At 38.5% G+C, this 21,282-nt stretch overlaps 1 protein-coding gene across 1 annotated transcript in view; it reads right to left on the reverse strand.

The window, feature by feature from the left end:
- The window catches only part of SPAG16 (sperm associated antigen 16), a 351,259-nt gene that overhangs the window by 287,414 nt on the left and 42,563 nt on the right, over positions 1-21,282 (reverse strand). Inside the window, exon 10 of the mRNA XM_042822342.1 lies at positions 5,627-5,757. Within this exon, the coding sequence (XP_042678276.1) occupies positions 5,627-5,757 (131 nt within the window). The remainder of the gene's footprint in view (positions 1-5,626; positions 5,758-21,282) is intronic.

Consider the following 21,282-nt stretch of genomic DNA (forward strand, 5'->3'; position numbering starts at 1 on the left):
AGACAGACAATATTTAAAAGTTATAGAGTTGTGGGTCTTAAATATGAAGCATACATTGTAAGAAACAATAAGATACTACACAAACTGAACAGAAAAAGAAGGGAAAGTTCTGAATTGCTGATGTGAGAAGGTGAGGAGAGCAAGACACAGGCCCCATAGTTATCATGGGCCAAGACTTCAAAGCCTGTTGTGTGTGAGCTGAACACCTGCACCAGCTACACTGTACATCAGATACCTCTAAAATCAGGTATAATTTCCATAGGAAAATTAAGCAGCAGCTCACACCGCTAAGGCACATCTTCAGTTCACTGTGTCAACTCATGCAAGAAATCAGCACACGACGGCGCAGTTACCCAATGCTGTTCATGGAAATTACTCCGTAATGCTCAGGGGAGTCAGCTTCCTAAATTTTCCCTCTTTGATAAGGAATTCCACCCCATGAATTCTGAACTCCTTTTTTCTAGCTTGTGATCTCTCACAAGGACGCAATACGACTCATGTGACTGATCACCCCTTGGCAGATGGACTGTTCTTTGCCTGGCATCGCACAGACGCAGAACAAAATGACATTACTTCACCAGCTGCACAAAAACACAGAGATGGAAACAAATGGTTGGAATACAGGAAAAAGGGAGACAACATTCATCAGTCTGACAGGCAGCAGTCTCAGCAAAGCATCAAGCTACCCAGTGTCAGGAACATAAGGCATCACAAAGAAGAAAATCAAGGAGTGAGAAGACAGACATCTCGATGTGTTAATATGGAACTCTCTCCAATTGGGACGGGTAGTAGAGGAAAAACTACCAAGATGTTTGCTTACAAGCTACTACACTACTTCCATTACCTCGTTCATACCCAACAGGTGTTAACAGCCTGCTTCTTCCATCTTTTGTAAGAACAGCAGTCTGGAAATGAAATTGAAAAGCCGTGTGCCCAAAAGAGACGCAAAGCAGGACATGAACTAAAACGAGTGGCACGGTACTGTAAATGACTGCAGAATACTCTCTGCAGATTGAAACTCTAAAGGAAAAACACCAATCTGCACCATTGTATTCTACAGCAAACTTCAGATGAATTCAAAAGGAAATTCCTCATGTTAACACCAAGCATCCTTTCAGCAAAATCAGTCTCACCTCTGTAAGTATGCACAAGGCACCACAAGACTAACTTCAATTTCAATTTTTGAATAAGCCTCATAAAATCACCTACACATTTTACGCTGCAAGTCAATTTGCATGGTTCCCAAGGAGATAAGTTTTAACAATCTCATCTGGAATCTGCTGATAAAAAAAATGGGGAAAACTAGCATAATGAGATATAATGATGAATTAGTCCCTATAGAAAACTTATCTTTCACTGGGTCCCATCAGGAAAGCCTAGATAATCACCAAACATTTCGTATTTGCTTTCCTTCGTACTTATCTCCAGCTTTGTATTTTACTGTGCCCAGGCAGAATGGTTTTGATGTTCTATCTTTTTCTTTTACAATATACTGAACAGGAATAAAAGACGTGGGAACATTAAGTTACTTGTAAACAAGAATATACATTTTCTATTTGTATAGGCATACTTGAAGTCATTAGGTCATATGCTTTATGAGTTCTACCTACAATCAAAAGGCATTTTTAGAACAATTGCCACATCAAATAAGCTTTGAGTGAGAACTGCAACCTATGTATGCGATGCATGGGCAGGAAGGAGATTGAAAAGGAGAAGGCGTCTTAAAAACTTAAGAAAAGAGCAAGAGAAGGCAATGGAGCCTTCACTTGTCATTCTGCTCGAGTTAAAGGTACTAAAAAAGGTCAAAAGTAAACACCAAATACCCAATATTTTCACAACATTCATTTTCTGATATAAGATTTGAACAAAAAAAACACAAGAGAAACAGGAGTTTTTTCTAACTACAAAATATATTACATGACACGCAAAATACAGTATTGCACTGATCTCCAACTCATGCCATTACTGCTGCTTTTTCAGCTGCACTTCAGATAAGCATCTGTCCAACAGAATACATACTATTTTCCTGTTTTCTGACACCGCACTAATCACTAAAAACGTACTGAATAATGTTTGAGTAGGCATCTCTGTTTTCCCAAGTGAAGACAAAGTAAACTGTGACAGACGTACACACAGAGCGACACAGAAGTATCTTGGTAAAACATCCAAACCCCTTGGGAGGCAGACAGCAAGTAAGGAGAAAATGGACAGTAAGTAAGCAAGATGTAGAAGATCATTCATGCATTATAGATCTTACAGCCCTTCCTGCAGGCATAGTAAGATTTACTAGGATACTCACAAGGACAGCAGAGAAATGGGAGCTTAATGCAGAAGAGTGTCTGTGTGAAGATTAGAGAAGCGGGAAACATTCAGTTTGGCAAAAAGCCCCCATGGCTTCCCAAGGGATTTTTTTCCCTACCCAAGGGAAGGTACTAAAGTGAAGGTCTCACAGCACCAGCTTTAAGGCATGCACAAAGTCTGAATTTGGATTTGCTGGAGCTGCATCTTCTATAGCAACGTCTACATAAAGAGATTCTACCAATACATATACAAAACAGATTCTGTTCTATCTTTATTAGGCATTGCTGCTGAGACATTGCTGTTAAGAAAAACCTAAATCCAAAAAGCAAATCTGGTCTCCTCCTAAGTCAACAGGATGTTTTCTATTTATCCTGTCAACTACAAGAAACAGTTTTCATTCAGTAGCTATTGGTTTCTCTATCTCCTGTCTGTAAACAGACAGCCATCACTACTTTAAGTTCAGTGGAAGTTGACTATTTTTTTCTTCAAACACGCCATTTGCATTTCATTCCCCAGACAGAGAATTTGATCCAAGCCATTTTCCCCACAGAAAAAAAACCCCACGATTTACACATTTAATAACCTCTGGGACTTCTGAGTAAAGTCAGCACCAGGACCAAATAGCTGCTCCACTAAACTAAAAACAATCACTGGAGCTCCGTGTGCATTAGCTGTATGCCTCACCATTCCACAGCATCTAATAAGGTATGAGCTCCATTTGAAATTTTTCCCAAAACTTAAGCATTTGCAACTCGTCTCCCCCATTCAAATCCTTCACCATTTGCTGCCAGTGGAGTACTGAAAGCATCCTTTCCTTCAACATCAAGGTCTGTTTTCTAGACATGCACAGGAACACTCAGTGTTTCACTCCTTAAACAGGGAAGGGTGTTAAAAATACTCCAGAGGAGACAGTGCCAAAAAATGACCCACTGATACAAAACAAAGCGACCATACAATGTTCAGCATTAGCTAGACAAAAGTCTGCCCAGTCACTTATAAAGATTGATTTAAAGTAACGATATACAGACTAGAAAAGCTTTTTAATTAACGCCTTGGAGTCTTGAATGTTGTTTTCTCATAGTTAAACATGTAGAAACTGCAATCCACTACGTTCATAAAGAGATTTCTAAGCAAATGAGAGGTTCAGTTACAGCCTATGTTTATAGTGCTTACATTTTTGCAAGAACATTTTAACGTTCTTTTTTGCTTTTCCTGCTTTTACATTTTTATGTTTCCAAACAAGCAATTCAAATCATTTTAGAGCTCTATTCGAGCCCTCACTTAAAGCACAACCTTCTGACCAAAGTCAATATCATATTGTCAGTATATTAAATTAAATAAACGCTCCTAAAGTGTTTTGCTGGTTTTTTGTGTTTTTTTGTGTGTTTTTTCCCCTTTCTAATTTAGTTGCTGTTTTTTGAAGCAAGCTATTAAAGAGTTTCCAAACAAGTCTAAAGACATCCGAATTATTTGAACTAGTAAATTAGTGGTATTGTATCCTCAAGGTATGACATCCATTTACTAACTGTGGAAAGTACTCAGAATTTCCAGTACATACAACCATCTCTTCTAGCAATAACTAGAAACACTGGATATAAACATCTAGAATAATTCTTCCAGCATCAGCTAAAAGATCATTCAAAACAGATAAGAGATGCAAAGAGTATTCTTACATGAACACGCATGACACTTGATCTGTTTCTGTTCAAGTACACAGTAACTGCAAAATTTAGGCAGAGGAGTCCTTCCTTGACGAGCTTCTGAGCAACCCCTACTCAAAATCACACACTACGTATTTTAATACAAGTAATTTGCAATATAGTTTAAAAGAAGCTTATAGCAAATCTCACTTCCTACTGCAGGTAAAAGGAAACTTCTGACAAACATTAACATGGAAACCATTACACTGTCGCCTCTCGCATAAGTCCTGGGATAAAACAACTGGAACAATTATGTTTTGATCTTCATTCTACCTGACTCACTGAAAATCCTGCAAGGATCAAAGTGCTTTCCTTCTCTGTCAGTCTGCCCCCGCCCCCCCCCAATACACCATTGTTGCACTAACTGCTTTTTGATAAGCCCACTAACTCAATAACATTTCAGGCAGATTTGATACAGTCTCTTCCAAGTAGCAAAGCTGATTTCTTTCCCAATTGGCCCCATATGACTATACAATACAGGAGAAAGTTATTCCAAATATTATCTTAACCATTTGAGGTTAGGAATTAGCCAGCTGGAAAGCCAGAATCAAGTACTTGAGAGACTAAGGAAGAACCCTGTCAAACTAAAATAAAACAGTACGAAATATTGGCAGCCAACTAAAAGTCTGTGAACTTCACACTACAGTTATTAAACATATAAAGATGGTTTCTCACTTCACAGACAAATTTACCTGACACTCACCTATCCCAAAAAGCATTTTCTGCAATTTGTGTCATTGCTTTACTTGGCTCTGCTATTCTGTACTGCTTAAATAATGAAATAATCTTATTGCTTCACAACACTGACATCCGCACAAGTCAGTCAACCCCAAGCTTTTACCCTGCATGAGAATTGCTCGCACTTTTAAGCTTTTAAAGCATAGCTGAAGCAGACTATGTTTCTTACATACAACAGGAAATTAAGCAACAAAAATTAACTCCATGAATATTGCTGTATTGGGGGTTTGGGTTTTTTTTTGTTTCTGTTTTTAAACAGGGGCACCCTCAGAAGTAACCTATTAACAGCTGGAGTGCAGTAAGAGAAGTACCATGCAACATGAAATTACTTTAATGATAAAAATAATGATGATTTCAATCTTTTTTTTAATATCATTAACTAGATTACTTGGAATCATCACACTAGTGCTTTTTTTTTTTTTTTTTTCCTCTGCCTGTAGCTAGCAAGCTCTGAAATGTCATTGCTTACAGGCTATTGCACACTCTAATTTAAATTTCAACTCTTCTGATTCTTGACCCAAGGGAACAACCTGTAACCAAATACAAAAAGCAAAAATATTCAGCATTTTAGCTCAGCATTCTGGAACTGGACTGTATAGACATCTACGTTTCCCACTTTTATATCTGGTAGCAGAATGCCACCCTTCTTACAAAGGAGACGAATCCCAATCTGTACACAGTTCTGCTTGTATGTTTCCCTGTATTTATGCTCCCACTAAATTTCATGAACATTTTCTCCACTTTCATCTTCTCAGAGAAATCTCCCCCTGACTGGGACAGTTGGTTTCTCAAAATTTACGTACAATTCAAGCTTCTGAATCATCTGCTAAAAAAGTAAGTCTCAATGTATTTAAGTATAAAATAAATGTACTGTTAATGGCTCCTACCAGCTCACTGCTGAGACATGCAGTTTTAAAGTGCTTTCCAGTTTATACGTTCCATGTTTCAGGGGTCGACTGTACTCTTTGGCACGAGCAAGGTATGAGTTCACTTGAACATCAACAGGGAACTCCGAATCCTAAAGGAAAAGAATAGATACATAGTTTTCAGAAACATTGCAGAAGTTCATGCGATGCACTACTAATTACGTTAACTTTAAAAGCACGTTTTTTCCCCTCTGCTCAATTTTTATGAATTATTAAATCACTGTTGCCCTGATTTTATCCTGATATATATTGTTAAAGATGAATACAGGCATATCTGGAAGCCTGGTGCCTGTAGTGAACCACTGTGTATTATGAGATTAGCTTGTTCTTATGAAATTATATTCTTATGAATTAATGTCTAGACAGTCACATTAATACAACATTGCTCTAGGAAGAGATCAACCATCAATATTAATCATTATTTGTAACCAAACAAAAGCAGTGAACTTACATTTGTTATAAGAACATAGATGCTCATATTTCATACTAACAAAAGTCCTCCCATCAACACCCCCAAAAAAGTATTTCAGAGAAGCAGCTGGCAAAGATGCAGCTCTGCAGATTGGATGTTCTGAGATAAAGCTGTAAGTGGCAAATAAAATTCTGCTGGAATTGGAACTCACAACTGAGCCTGTGTAATGATGCAGGTGTAAGTAACAATCTTGGCTGATGATTTTATCGTAAGCACATCATAGTAAAAGAACACAAAAAGCCATCCAAGAAAATCTCCATGCAATTCAGCATCTCTGCATTCATGAAGTATTTGGTGGTAGGCAATCAAAAGTTAATACCAATCAGATTTCGAGTAAATGAATTATTTTCACTTACACAGAAAAAAGTCTAATGAGTACAAAACTACCAAGGTAAGGTGCACTGCTCTATCTGTCCTGCACTGTACCACCTCGTGATCAACAGCAACTTCTAGAAATCCTTGCATTTCATTGACAGCTAGCAACCTCCTTCAACTAACTTAGAATGGATGAATTTCCTTCTCACTTTCCCAATTACTCAATTTATATTTCATTCCTTTCGCTTTACCTTACATGTATCTACTAAGCAGATATGGAAAGAGTAAAGTCCTAGCAACAAGCTCAGCACCACAGTACCTACGGTGTAACCACTGAATTACTAGCTACACAGAAGCAGGCAGAGAAGGTTGCCACATATGTACAGAGACACAGTACAACACACAGAAAAGCAGACAGGTAAATAACCTTTTTTCCTCCTTCATGTATATACCCACGCCAAGAATAACCCTAGGGAGTATTCCTGAAGGCCACACAGCTTAGACAAGAAGATCTTGCACTCAACCTATTTCACACGCAGCATCTTTCCAACAGAACTCACCAGCACTTGTTGAAGAGAGGACTGGAACCCCAGGGTGCAGCTCTGACATCTGCCTCATCAGCAGCTGGTGCTGTTCTATGCCCCTGACTATGGCTAATGGCTATCTCCAGATTTGGAGCCTTGTATCGGCCTCTCCAAAGCAGCAACACAGTGAGACAGCACCTGCACTGAATCTGCCCCTTATAAGATCCCATTACAGACCTGAAGCCAAGTCCGTTTTCAAGGCTCTCGTTCAGTCACCATAAAATACAGAAAGAGAGCTATCACATAGGCTGAGCAAGGAGGTCTCTGTCCTGGAAATCTGTAGCCTCAAGTGAGAAAGATGATTCTATTATTCAGGTGAAACTAATTGTACATTAGATATGAATTTAGAATGAAACCTGAAGATAATTTCCCCTACAAGACATCCAAAGAGTATGGCATACGTACTTATCTCATTTGGTAACAGTGACAAACAGCACCAAACATTTTCATCAATAGATAATGGAAGGCAAAAAAAATCAGATGCTGATTGAAGTGGATGGCACAGCAAAGATACTTGGATAACATGTGTAAGATACACTATGGGACTGGATTTGTACAAAGACCCACATCCTTCAGATGTATTTGTAGCAGACATAAGAGTACTAGTAACTGAACACTGAAGAGAGTATTTCTAAGGGAATATTAAAACAGCTGGTGTCATGACTGACTCTGCCAGGTAAGAGGGATTGAGAAAGGATGAACGGCCCTTCTTTCTGACAGCCAAGTCAAAGAAACAGGCATCAGATGGCTGCTTGGACATCATCTGCACTCATCAAGTACAAACAGCTTGAAATATCCATTCAGGACTTCAGGCACATAAACTGCATTCAGCAGTAATCAAAACTCATAACATCCCTGAGAAAGAGAACTGATATCACATCGTGACAGAGAATCTTTTTATATACCTAGCTACTATACATCAATCATTATCTGAATACAAAGTCTTTTACTGCATTTGAGCATCAGCTTAACCACGTGCTTTTAAGAAACTTGAATGAATTCTTCACACCAAAAGAAAAAATCTATTACTCCAGAAATAAGTGGAAGGCAAATCTTCTGTATCCTTCAAAAATACATTTTTCTTGCACCTGGCAAAGCCAATAAAACAAATTACATAAAAACATATCCTTAATCCTTACAGGTAGACTTTCAGTCAGCATGTATTTCTTAGGATCAGACTAGGTTTATTACCTAGTTAATAATTAACCCAACTAAACAGATTTATTAAAAACAGATGGTCATTAAAGAACATAAGGAGGATAACAGCACACAATGTATTTATGAAATCCACTAGTCATCCCAAGACGACTTAAAAGGCTGTAGTTTCCTAACAACTTGTAATCCTTCTTGTTTGCAGTGTTTTCAGGACGTCCTGCTGGTAAATCCTGCTGGTAAAAACTTTCAAAGAATGAAGTATCACATTATTTAAGATGTCCACAACAAAGATTAAGAATGGGATAAAATCTAGGCATTCTAATTGGAAAATGTGCACACACACAGTAGGATATCCACTTTTTGTTGTTGTTCGTACTTAACTCGATGGCAACGGTTAATTTCAAGGAATAAGCATGCATGGGATTTTCAAAATCACAGACCATCAAGAGAATATGATTCTGTTTCTCACTTCAGAAGCTTTCTACACTACACGTCCTGTAAGGATGCTGTAACTCTGAATCAAACTCTTTAAAGAGATGATCAGAATTACTATTAACATTACCTAATGACATTACTGATCAGTGCCAGTGTAACTATTACAGATGAGACCAGAAGGTATTTTTCAGCAGCGTACGGCTTCAGCCTTACAAATAAGCTCAATCACATCAGTCTAAAACCCAGTGGTGTCTGCTCTATATTGCTTTTTCAAACTTGACTATTAAAAAAGACTGGGTGTGACAAAAGCTTTAAATGCTCAGCGCCTCACATACCTGATCACAGACATTAATATAAGTTTTGTCCCACCTAAACCACATTTATGTTTTCCCAGCAAAGCTAAGAAGCTACATACTTCATTTTGCTCATGTAAAAACTTCCCTATTGTTTTCTGCGTTACTCTGGGGTAAGGTTTTACAGCTATGTTCAACTTCAGCTTCAAGCAGCCTTAATGATACTCAGCTATTCCATCCCCTGAACAACAGGTTCCATTTCAGAATGGCACGGACTGCCAATGGTGAGAAACCCAGGATGTTGGTCTCGCCGTTCTTCTGATTGAAAAGGAAGACAGAAACAAGGGAGATTCTGCAGAGATGACGACCAAAGTCATCATCCTTCTTGTCTTAATTCCGATATCAGCGAGGCACCTGTATGCTGTACTGAGGTGTTAACTAAACACTCACACCCTAAACCACCCACTTCACACAGATCAGCCATCTAAATGTAGTTTCCTATACTTGCACTTGTTTTTAAAAGACATTCTAGGTAACAAAGAGGAGCCAAGAAAGAATTGCAAACATACTCTGAAAAGCACTGGGATCTCGGAGGATTTCCACAGAGCACTATTTTTCATGTTTACACACACTATTTGTATCTTCATTTCATTAAGCAAATTACATATCCACCTCTGAGTTCTTCCTGTGAGAGTGGATTGTGTGCTTTTAAAAGCAACAAAGCAAATCCTGTAAGGAAAATCAACCTCCAATTAAAATCTTGATGACTTTGGTACTATTTGAAATTTAGGATAACAGAAATAAGATTTCTTTGCATGTCGTATATAATGACAACTGGGGAAAGAAAAGATAAACAATGTAGGGAAAAGAAAAGCAGAAACACTCCAAATTAGAAAAAAATATGTAAAGCTTCCAAACCACTTAATCTTGTACTGCCATTCCAGGAGAAAATAATACATTTCTGGCTAAAATAACATTTTTACAGAAATACAAGTCACGTTCAGCTTACATTTCAGACATAATATTCCTGCAGGTCTCTGAAGCCACTCCCATACACTGTCCAAATCTGGGAGTAGTTGAGTCTACAGTACTTATATACAGAGGCTAAAAACTGAAGAGGATTAACTAAAAATCAGGATACTCCAAATCCGTGCCACTGCCTTTGTGCAAATCTAAGCAGCTGTATGTGTTGTGTCCAAGTGTGACCCTATGAGAGCTACAAATTTGCACAACCAGAACAACGACATTAATAAAGCTGAGAACAACTGAGCTGCTTCACTCCCTTTCTGCAACTGAGACTAAAAATTACTAGATCATCAGATGTACTCATTTCAGAGCAAACCGATACTATGCAAGTCAAAACTAAGGTACTCTGAATAAAAGTGACTGAAAAAGTGGTGCATTTTTCAGTAGAAAAAACAGATACTGTTTGAGGAAACACTGCTGTGGATTATTGCTGCAAAATTCACCAATAGAGCTAAAAAGGGGATAATACGAAATATGATTATGTCATTCTTCACAGAAAAGAAGTCAATAAAAAGGTATTTACCCTAATTTTCCTCATCTACAAAGCAATCAAGTCCTCTGCATTTATTTCTGAAATTGCAGTTTTGACCTCCTGTGCTGTGATGATCTTGTTTTTTACTAGAATGTGAGACTCAGACTCAGGTGTAGAGATAATCCAAGAACCACAGGATCACCTGCCATGGCCAGGTGAAGCAGTGATGCCAGTGCTCCCCAGAACACAGCAGTGGAATCCAGTTACAACATAGAGTTTGTTGCTGCTACGCATTGGTTTTTGTTCATTCTTGTATCTGCTATGAAATAGACAGCAGCACTACGAAAATATGATTGTGGCAACATGAAAAGCTATTAAGGTGTTGTCTTACATCACTATGAAAGGGAAAGTAATGCATTTCTTGCCTGTGAAATTAAAAATCCTGTTACTTCATGAAAGGCAAGGAACATTACATTCAAAATAGCATCCTAGAAAGAATCTCTGTTAACTATAATTCTGAATGCACATCCTCAGTCACTGACAACAGCAGAAGGAAATGGTTCTACCTCCCAGACCAATATTTAGAAACTGCACTATCTTTAGATAACAGAATTACAGGTGAAACAGACTGCTAGCCACTGATAAAAAGCAGCCATGACATCCCCTTCATCTACATGCAGAATTTCCACAGCTGTCAAAAACACTAACAGGAAAGAGGAAGCACCATAACCACTTTCGTCCTCAAGGCAGAGGGAAGGCATTCCAATGGCAGATCCTTGGCAAAGGCAATAATGCAAACACATCCACACCATAATTAAGGATCCAGTCCTCGTGATTTACCTTGAGAGCTCCACAGAAACCAGAGTTATATGAAGCAGCATTCCCTGCTTTGATACCTCACAGATTGATATACAAAACAAATCCCAACATCAGAATATCCTCTTTTTTTTTTTTTTTCCCCTTCCAGGAAAGAACCTAAGCTTTGACACATGGTATCTGAGAAGATAGTCATTTACCACAAACCAAGCTGAAATTATCTCCGGGAGCTCACAAACCAAGCTTTGTCTCAGGAGTCTCAGGCCATTAGCTCTCCCTGATAAGATACAGATCTTGCCTGGATGGGAATCGTTATGCAATTTAGACAATTCACCCTTAAAGCTCCTTTCTTGTCTTGAATCTTTAAGTGAAGACTACATCTTATCCCTTCTGAAAGCAAGGTTTTTCTGAGCAAGTCTGCAGCTTTCATTTTCCTTAAGGAAGATGCAAAAGATTCTCCCTTGTCAAAACAAACAAAAGACAATAAGAGAAGCAGAACTTATCCTGAAGCTGAGAATAAATGTAGCCTACTATAATAAAACAAACAAAAAAAAAGGAAAAAAGAAAGAAACCTCCAAATCCACTTATCTCAACAACAGCTTGGCCTTGTTTGGATCATCATCACGTAGTTTTAGGTTTCTCTATACAGATGTGAGAAATTGAAGTCTACGCAAACTAGCTTAACTATGCAACTGCCAGCCAAGAAATCAAATTTTGCTCCTTTAATTCCAAACACAGAAAAGAAGTTCAGCTGAAGCAAGGATCACTTGCCAGTCATTTGATGGATCCAAGTCCTCTGGTGAGGGAAGAAGAGGAGCAATCACTCTCTCCTCACCAAAAATCAGCTCTATAGCATCAGTAGCTGTTCCAAGTTGAAAACAACAAAGCTCATTCTCAGACTGAATCCACACACACAGGCACAATTACCAGCACACCTCCCAGCACGTCCACACACAACTTCAAACAAACACTGTTTTGTTCAGAAACAAAACCTAAGAAAAATGTTATTATACTTAGGATGCAGCTGCTGCATTGGTCTACATCTCAGCAAAATAACCTGATTTCTGTTACTAAGTAAATTCAAGGAAGTGTTCTGTTTTTCTCCCCAAATTAAGGATATCTTTGCCCTTTTGTTCTTGGTCAAGTTCTGTGCTAATGACTGCTAGCAGCATTCAAACACCAGTTAAATTAGCTTCCTACTCAAAGTTATCAAGAGGTGACAAAAATTTAAGAATTGTTTGCTCGTGTTTCTTGAAAAAAGAAAAAAAAATCAGTTCTTCTTTCATTATGGAGAATATCTTTTGATTTATTTTACAGGATCCAAATACCACTACATTTTGTTTTCCATATCTTAGTCCTTAAACACCAAAGTAGTCCCATGGAAATCAACAGCCCCACTCAAAATTGCAAATACAGTTTCTAAAATAGGGCTTCAGTTTTACACTACATCTCAGCTCTTGACCAAATTAACACAGCTTTCCATTTCCACAGGCTAAGAATTACCAAGAACCCACTGAAATGTTCACCAGGTATCTATTTGAATTAGTATTAATTGCTTTGCTGCAGTATTGACAGAAGGTGAATATAAAATACAGTTAACCAGAATTATTCCATCTTCCTCATATTTTCTGTAACTGAAGTAACAGCAGATCTAGCAGAATGCAATGATTCTGAAGATACTCAATGCACCCAACGATCAGAATGCCATCAGCAAAATATTCAGTATTGTGTTGCCTGATAGTTTTCTCTGAGACAACTCTATTTCAGAAAGTGCCAACATCCATACTGAGTGTACTACAAGTTTACACCTTATTTTACTATATTAATCATAACTACAATTATATCACAATCATCTGAAATACAAGGAAAACAAGTTGAAAGCAATAGCAGGAGAGCACAGTAAAAACTTTTACTGCATACTACATCTTGCCTAGCTTGCTAATAAAAAACAAAAAATCACCTACAGAGGCTGTGGCAACATAAATCCCCCTTGTTCAGTACAGAACTCTGACAGCTCATCTTTTCGGTGGGGTTTTTGTGTTGTGTTTGTTTGTTTTTTTTTAAATAAACATGAAGATAGGATGTAATAGATTGTAAAGTCAGATTAATTACAAGAGCTCCTTTTGAACTGTTCTGATGTTATATACAAGGCTGCTGTCTTCATGCAACTCTTCAGAGTTTGTGAAGTGGTGCTAGCAGTAAATTTAAACCTGAAGCTGCTCCTGAGGATGGCATTTTCAATGGTGTGACAAAACAAGCCTTCCACTGCCACTGTCTATGCAATAAAGCAACAGGAAAGCAGCAGCACTGTAAATACAGCTGCATCACACACTCCATGCTTCTTTTTCCTTTTCACTGGAGCTCTTATTAGCAGCCATCGAAACTTAGAGATATTGTCTACCATAGAGGGGATAAATTTGAAAACAGAAAGCAACTGCACCGCACTAACATTTGGTTTCTTTTATTGCAGCTATTAAAGCCACGTGTCTCAATTATTAATTGTCTGAGAGATTTGAAGAGTAAGAGGAAGCTAACGACTATGAAATACTCCACCACTGAAAAGTAACAATTTCCTTCAAATTTTTAGTACTACAGCTTGACTGTTATTGCCACTATTTCAGAAAGTAAAGGTACCAAAAGAAAAAGCCTTACTCCTCACAAAACGTACTGCCAAACTCTGCAGAAATGAACCAACAGCAACATTTTAGCTCCCGGTAAAGCTTGAAAACATCTCAGTTCCTCAGTGAATCACATCTCTCAGATTAAAGCAACACCACTGTGGGTGATGCTCTCAAGGAAAAACACATCATTCACGTGGGAACTGCAATGTGATCTGTACAGCAGACAGACACATTCATCTACGCGTTCAAACAGGAACAACACGGATGCGCTGTGGGCACAACAGCCATGCTAGGGTGTTCCAGAATACTTGGCTTTAGGAAAGGATCTCTCCAAGGCATTCACAACACTCAAGGAGATCATACATTCCTATCAACATACAGCAAACCTAAGGGATATGCCTGTGAAACCCACTGAGCTGCATGGTATCAAAATCAACTGTTCAACTGAAGATCTGCCCTACCTTTGGGAGAACATCTATGCCACGCAGCAATGCTGCTTGCAGCTTTTTCCATTCCTTCTACTATCTCACAAAACATCATTTCAGCCCCTTCTTTTGCTTACCTACGGGGTAACAACTCGACAATAGCCTCGTGTGAGTCAATAAGACGAGGGAGGAGCCACAGTGAAAAGCTGCTAATGGTTCTGAGTGGTGAGTTCAGTTAGACTCGAAATAGTGCAGTGATCATCCAACCTTTCAATTATTACTCCTTTATTGGGAGGGGGAAAGTATCATTTCACACATACAATTAATTTTAATTCTTCAAAATTATGCAATATTGTTACCTCTAAGTTACAAAACCTCTAACAGTACCCACATGTCCGGGCTTCAGAAATCTACTCTGACAACCATTAACAGGTACTATGAATATAAAAGTTAGCACCCATGGAAGAACAAATTCAATGCTGTTTTACTAGCAGCAATTCTGAATGCACTGACCTGAGTCTTATCTCACAGCATCACGTCATAATGATGAAATATATTCCTGTTTGTTTAAAAAAAAAATAATAATCCAAAAGTCCTGTCTAACATACAGGTAATCAATTCTTTACAAGGTATAAAATACTATTTATGTTCATAGACCATAAACAAACACCATAATTTCAAATGAACAAGTGAAGATGCTGTTATAGAGCTCAACCCAACCATTTGCCATGGAGAAGTGACAGAAGGGTCACGAGAACACTGCAATAACTTATGATGATACCATGCATGTATTTGGCGCCTGGATTTTCATTGCAGTTCTGCAGGTCACAACCAACCATATGTTATTCCTGAAGATGTTATTTACCCTCCCTACCCCCTCCTTTAAATGGCCTGTACTTGAAAAAGCTACTATATTTACAACCAACGGTAAAATAAACAACGGTGCAATAAAACACACAAAGTTCCACCAATTATAATTTTATTTTTAGACTTAAATTTTTGCTTACAATGCAATTAAGCTTCAGTGATATTTTAAATCACTGCCGTACATGCAGAGTGTGCTATACAGTTCAATTAGGCATGTTAAAGAGCTAATTTTGATTATATGATAGAAATCAAATTACTCCAGTTTCCTGGCACATTTCAAATACATTGCAGCATTATCATTTTATATAGATATTAAAAACTGTTCACAACAATTAATATCAATGCTCTCTCCTACATAAGTATGCTACAGCAGAGCTGATTAACAACTTCAGATGCTTTCTTAAGTTAAGTTGTCCACTTTCTATTTAGTTCCTTGTAAGAGCCATGGGAATCAACAGATGTATGGATCATAGGGTATGGCAGACAGCACAGTACCACTTTTATTAAATCACAAGCTATATCATACCTATGCCTCATGCTGTATTAATCCCATTCCAATAATCAAACTGGCTGAAGAACCCTGGGCAGAGGCAGTGACAGCCAACTTGCCACCTACTGGTTGGGAATCCAGTCCAAGAGATTGTGTTTACAGAGTGAATAAAGACACTCTTAAATTCAGCTCACGTTATGCAGAAAGTTACCATAAAATATTTGTACTGATAATCTGAAGCCAAACTGAAAAAGAAAACGTACCTATAAAAATCAGCTTCCCACCGTGTTTAGTAGAATTCTATTTCATCTAAACCCATCCTTGTAGCACAGTGCAGTTTCGTTGTAAAAGCAAAAAATGTATTCATGTCAACATCTGAGAGGGTGTGAAGCTGCATGGGCCTTCTTTTACCTCTTTATTCAATCCTGCTGTCATCACAAGAGCTCGTTGCAGGCTCTGGCTAACACAGCAAACTCAAGAACCTGTCCTAGCACATACGGCCTGCTTGGCAGCTGCAGCCCGGCAAAGCCCTTGGCCGAGGGGTCTCCTGACATCTGCTGCACATCTGTCTCCTGCTGGCATCATTTAAGAGATGCTGACTTGAGTGAGACAGTAAGGAAGCCTGCCACAAATATGCCACCAGTATGCTCTGGTTCCATAACCATGGAAAAACTACCGGCTATTTAACACAGGCGAGGACTATTCGTCTGCCTTACCATCTTCTCTCCACAGAAACACCTCTCCTTTCATTCCAGAACCTCTTAAAAACACTGAGCAACAAATACGCTTACAGTGCGCCACTACCAAGTAGCTGCCACCTCCACAAACCACCTGCAAGGGATAAGTAAATCAAGATCTGGCATACATTTGGTTTTTATGATCATTTTAAATTAACTAAGCACCTTTAAGGTTCCTAACATGTAGCTCACATCGCATCTACTTGCAGCAGAAGTACTATGGCAGCTCAATCCTTTTCAACTTCTGGCACAAGACTCATTAAACCACCTAAAAAGTCACTCTTTCAGTGTCACTCCACTTCTTCTGTGGAGTTCCCAATATTTCTTCCATACAAATATTTCATTTTGAATAGTTCATTCTGAGCATGCACAGTTCCGTGTTCTTTCTTTTTCTCCTGAGAAATAAACAGGACCTCTGAACTCCTGACAATATAAAATCTACTTCCACATCTACAGAATCCCAATGCACCTTACAAATACAATACTGTAATTGCACAGTAAGCTGAGATGAGAGATTTACAGAGACAGACGTTACTTCCTCAAATACTGCAAGACTACATTAAAAGACCTCTGAATACAGTTAAGAAAAATAGGTTTATTTGTTATAACAAACAGTGGGGCTAATGCATTATTGTATACTACATGGTATTCACTATTTTTCCACACGTGAATATGCATTACATTGTGGAAGACATGAAAGAAGAGAAAGAATGTGAATTTATGAAGGTTAATCATTTCCATATGACGAAAAATGGAAAAAAATCTTCTTTGAAAACATTCTTGCTGCTGGACATAAGCACCGATAAAGAGAAAAAATGAAATCAGAAGACTGCTGTGCATGTGGTCACATCACGCTTTAAGCTACCACATCAAACCCTGATTTCTGATTGTTCAAGTTCATTGAAAATATTTTCCCAACGCAAGCTTTGCAGCCAACACAAAGTTCAGTCAAAAAGATCATAATCATAACGAACAAGATCATTTCTACCAGCTATCAAAATGATTTTTGATGGTGATATGCAATGTGAAATACTGAGGAAAAGCGTATTCCTTTTCAGATTTAGTTTGACACGACCCCATTTTGGAGATGATGCGTCTTCTCCTAAAGGTTCTCTCCTGTCACTGCCATCACTGGTACTAAAGAGTCATACAAGTTTTTAAGTTCACCATTCTTTTTCCTTCACCGACTTCCCCAAGCTCCACAGAAAATCTCCATTTTCCTGGAATTAGCATTCCAGTTTTAAGGCATTGTCAGAAACCTCAAAAATTGCATTTGCATTCTCAGTTTCTAATATACATTAATTTTTCATGCGTAGAAAAGCACTAGCTGTGATCAGCTCAGTAACTGCTTATATAAAAGCACAAAGGATTTACCAAAGTTCCTGTATCACCTACTTCGTATACAATGTAGTAGTAAACCACATTCTGGGTCCATTACTTCATAATTTATTTGCAATTGCCCCTTACAGACACTGTCCATATTACTCCCCTTAGCATTTTATCATGCCAACTCAGTTCCAGGACAGGTAGTAATTGTTCTTCCAACCTCCATATAATGATTAATAATGAAAACAAGTACTTTGCCGTGGCTTCTGAAGCGTGGACACAAAGCACTCTACACGCCAATGCTGGAGAATAATGAATTCTCTCTAACAAAAAGTTGATTATTCGACCACAATACGCGTTAGCCATACACAAAATGTGATCAAGCTGACTAATCTTTGCTGTAACTCAGCATAAATATTTCCAGCAGTGCAGAAAGTGATGGTACAGAAGAGGCAATGAGGCACACAGACTGACTTCACAAACAGGACAGTGAAATAGGAAACCAACAAAAACTACCTTGAGGTGGAAGGAAATCAGTCCTTTATAAATTCTTCAAGATACATTATGAAGCCAGAATGGACACCATAAAAACCAGGCCCTTGCACTTCCTTGAATTAACATTTACCTCAATCAGATATAGCTTAGTAAGACAATCAGCTATTATTTAGAAATTGGCAGAGCATCTGTCAAAATGGAATAAGTTACTGCAAGTACAGTACGACTGTGAAATGCCTAAGTACACTCACTGTCAAAAAGCAACCCTTCATTTCCAACCCAAAATTTCTTCAAAATCTATTTCCATCTCCTGAATCATATTCTGCTTTTGTCTAAAGTAAAGACTCCTAATAGGACCATTTTCTGCTCCCTTAGCAGGCGGTCACTGCCAATGATGGAAATGCGCCTTAATTTAAACTAAGCAGACTACATAGCAGGATGTATTTGTCAAATTTTGACTAGCCTGATATTCCTCACCCTAATCATACCACCATAATAACACCATTTCCCTGGCTTTCCCCAGCATTCCTAGCTAGACCTATTAGAAGCTCTCCAGCATTCATGCTGTTAGAAAGCATCACTTTTTTGCAGAGCACTGCATAGGGACTTGTTGCTCAACTACCCGAAATATTCATTTCCAGCATGACTCTCTTGCTATAACACAGTCTGTTCTGCACAGATGTTTCCAGATAACATTAGCCATTGCTGTAGTTAAAAAAAAAAAATTAATTTGCGTGTAACTTAAGCCTGTTCCAGATTCCTCTGCCTTACTTAGCTGCCCTCTCTACGAATTAAGCCCTCTCCGCTACGTCATCTATAAACTTTATCAGTAATTCTAAATGCAGCCTGTTCCATATTTTCGAGATCTTTTTCCACATCACACATAAAAAGAACACTGAATAGCATGCAACAACTACAACATATCTCTGAAAGGCACCCTGACAATACCTGATGATTCTTTAAGGATTCAGGTCATTCCTCATCTTACTAGCAGCAATTTTTAGGCTGAATTTGAGTAACAATTGCTTAATGTGGGTAAATCTCCTTTTTACCATCATAGGAAGATTTTTATTAACATTAGTAGTAATTATATGTATATTACTCTAGGGAAGCATCCACAGGCTTCTAGCAGAATCAAAAGGATACAACTGTTTAGTACAGAAGGACGTGAAAGAATGGAACCTGACTCCTGCCTAAATTGCAAAGCAAATACTGAGGTGTTGTGCGAGATACCAAAGCTGCCAGATGTTGTTCAACGCTCCAAAACCAGCCCATGTGCTTTCAACAGAAAGACAATCAGTTCACGTCAGCTGGGACAGACAGCATGTGGAACCTAAAACAAGTTTTACTCCTAGACCAAGTATGGTTCACCCAATAGATCTGTTGTTGTTTTGTATTTAAAACAGCATCTCCTTGGACAGAATGCAAGTAGCACTTTGCATTGCTTTTGTTATCATTAGCCCTGCTAAACCAACTCAATTTTGAAAAGAAACTAGATTCCATTTGTCTTTTTTCAGTCTCCCTTGTCACTTTAGAATTTCCCCCTCATACACAGCAGCTTGCAAGTCCACCCCACTAATTAAGTCAGAAGAAATAGCTGAAACTAAACCTCCACAGCAGCTTGCCCAGCGAGCGAAGCAAAGCAGCTTACCATTTCATTGTTACCCTAGGCACTGCGGTACTGCCTCAACAGTTCCAAAGCCTTTATTGGAGATGCCACACTTCATTCCGCTCATCAGCAGCTATACCACAGGTGTGAAGAACAGGGGCATTAGCTTTATTAATTTTTTATGAGTGCTATGTGTCAGTGTATCTCTGTGGGCTCAGGGTAACACCGCCGTCAGCTTTTATGAGATGAAAGTGGTAAAACCCCACAGAATCGACTGGCAAAGGTTTTGAGTCTAATATTTAGATAATACCAGAAATTTATGATTAAGAAAAAGGTAACCCACAAAGCCACCCAGGATAATAAACTGCCTGGGCACGGGTTGAGTCAGACTGCTCTAATTCACTGGACACTTCCAAAATTAAAACGTGGACTAAAAGTTTTAGAAAGAAGGACAATCTGGATGAAATCAGAAGGAAAAACAGACACGTATGTCAAGTAATTCTGCCTCCAATCACACAGAAACTATCTACATGCAGAAATAGATCAGAGGAAAATAAAACGAAGAGAAGAATAAATGTAACACTCATTCTGGAATCGCACAGATTTACTACATCAAGAAGTAGCTAAGTGTCTTTACGTACCTTGTCAACATTTTAGCTGGAAAGACCATTCAAAAGCACTTTCCCAAAAAGTTTTCAGAGGTGAACATCTGATGTACTCATACATCTGCTAAGATTCATGCAAAGTCTCAGACACAATAGATTTTGAATCCAGCTTTAATAGCAGATGAGGTAGAACACCAAAATAACGGTTGAACACTAAGAACAAAACCTGCAGCTGAAACTGCTCCTATTCACAGTGGAACCATGCGGTTACTATAAAGATACCCGTAGCTGTGGTGCCCAAGCCATACGAGGCAGCCACTTAAAATATTGCTTTTGGGAGAGTTAAAGCACTTATGGCAATGACACCATTGTCCCTCCTAAAAAGACACATGCACAATCTAGTAAGTCTTGCCAGTTCTTTTATCTAAATCCAAATCTAACCACAGAAACCATGCAGTATCAGCATGGTTCACTTGCAAGATGTTAGAAATACCTAAAAACTCCTGCCGTTTCTGCTCACAGTCGTGATCAGAAGAAGAACTTTTCCTAGGGTCCCCAGAAATTGTATCTGGCTTTCTAACTATCCTTGAGATGCCTGGAGAACTCCTTTCAGGCTACCGATGCAGCCAACTAGCTGTCAGTGTAGATACTCGTTACTGCTGAGCATCATAATGTGTTTCCAGTACGTATTCATGATTAAAACAAAACTCACAAAATAACCATTAACAAGACAAATAAAGGGGAACTCTGAATAGTTCAGAAACAAAGAAGTACACTGCTCTAGCAATCACTCAATACACAAGAGATGTCACTTCCAAGGACTCGAACATTCACACCTCACATGCAGAACATGTACATAGGAAGCAAGCAGTCT

The sequence above is a fragment of the Centrocercus urophasianus genome, unplaced genomic scaffold (assembly GCF_019232065.1).
Source record: "Centrocercus urophasianus isolate 14NV4802_14NV808 unplaced genomic scaffold, USGS_Curo_1.0 seq_20, whole genome shotgun sequence".
NCBI classification, from domain to species: Eukaryota; Metazoa; Chordata; class Aves; order Galliformes; family Phasianidae; genus Centrocercus; species Centrocercus urophasianus.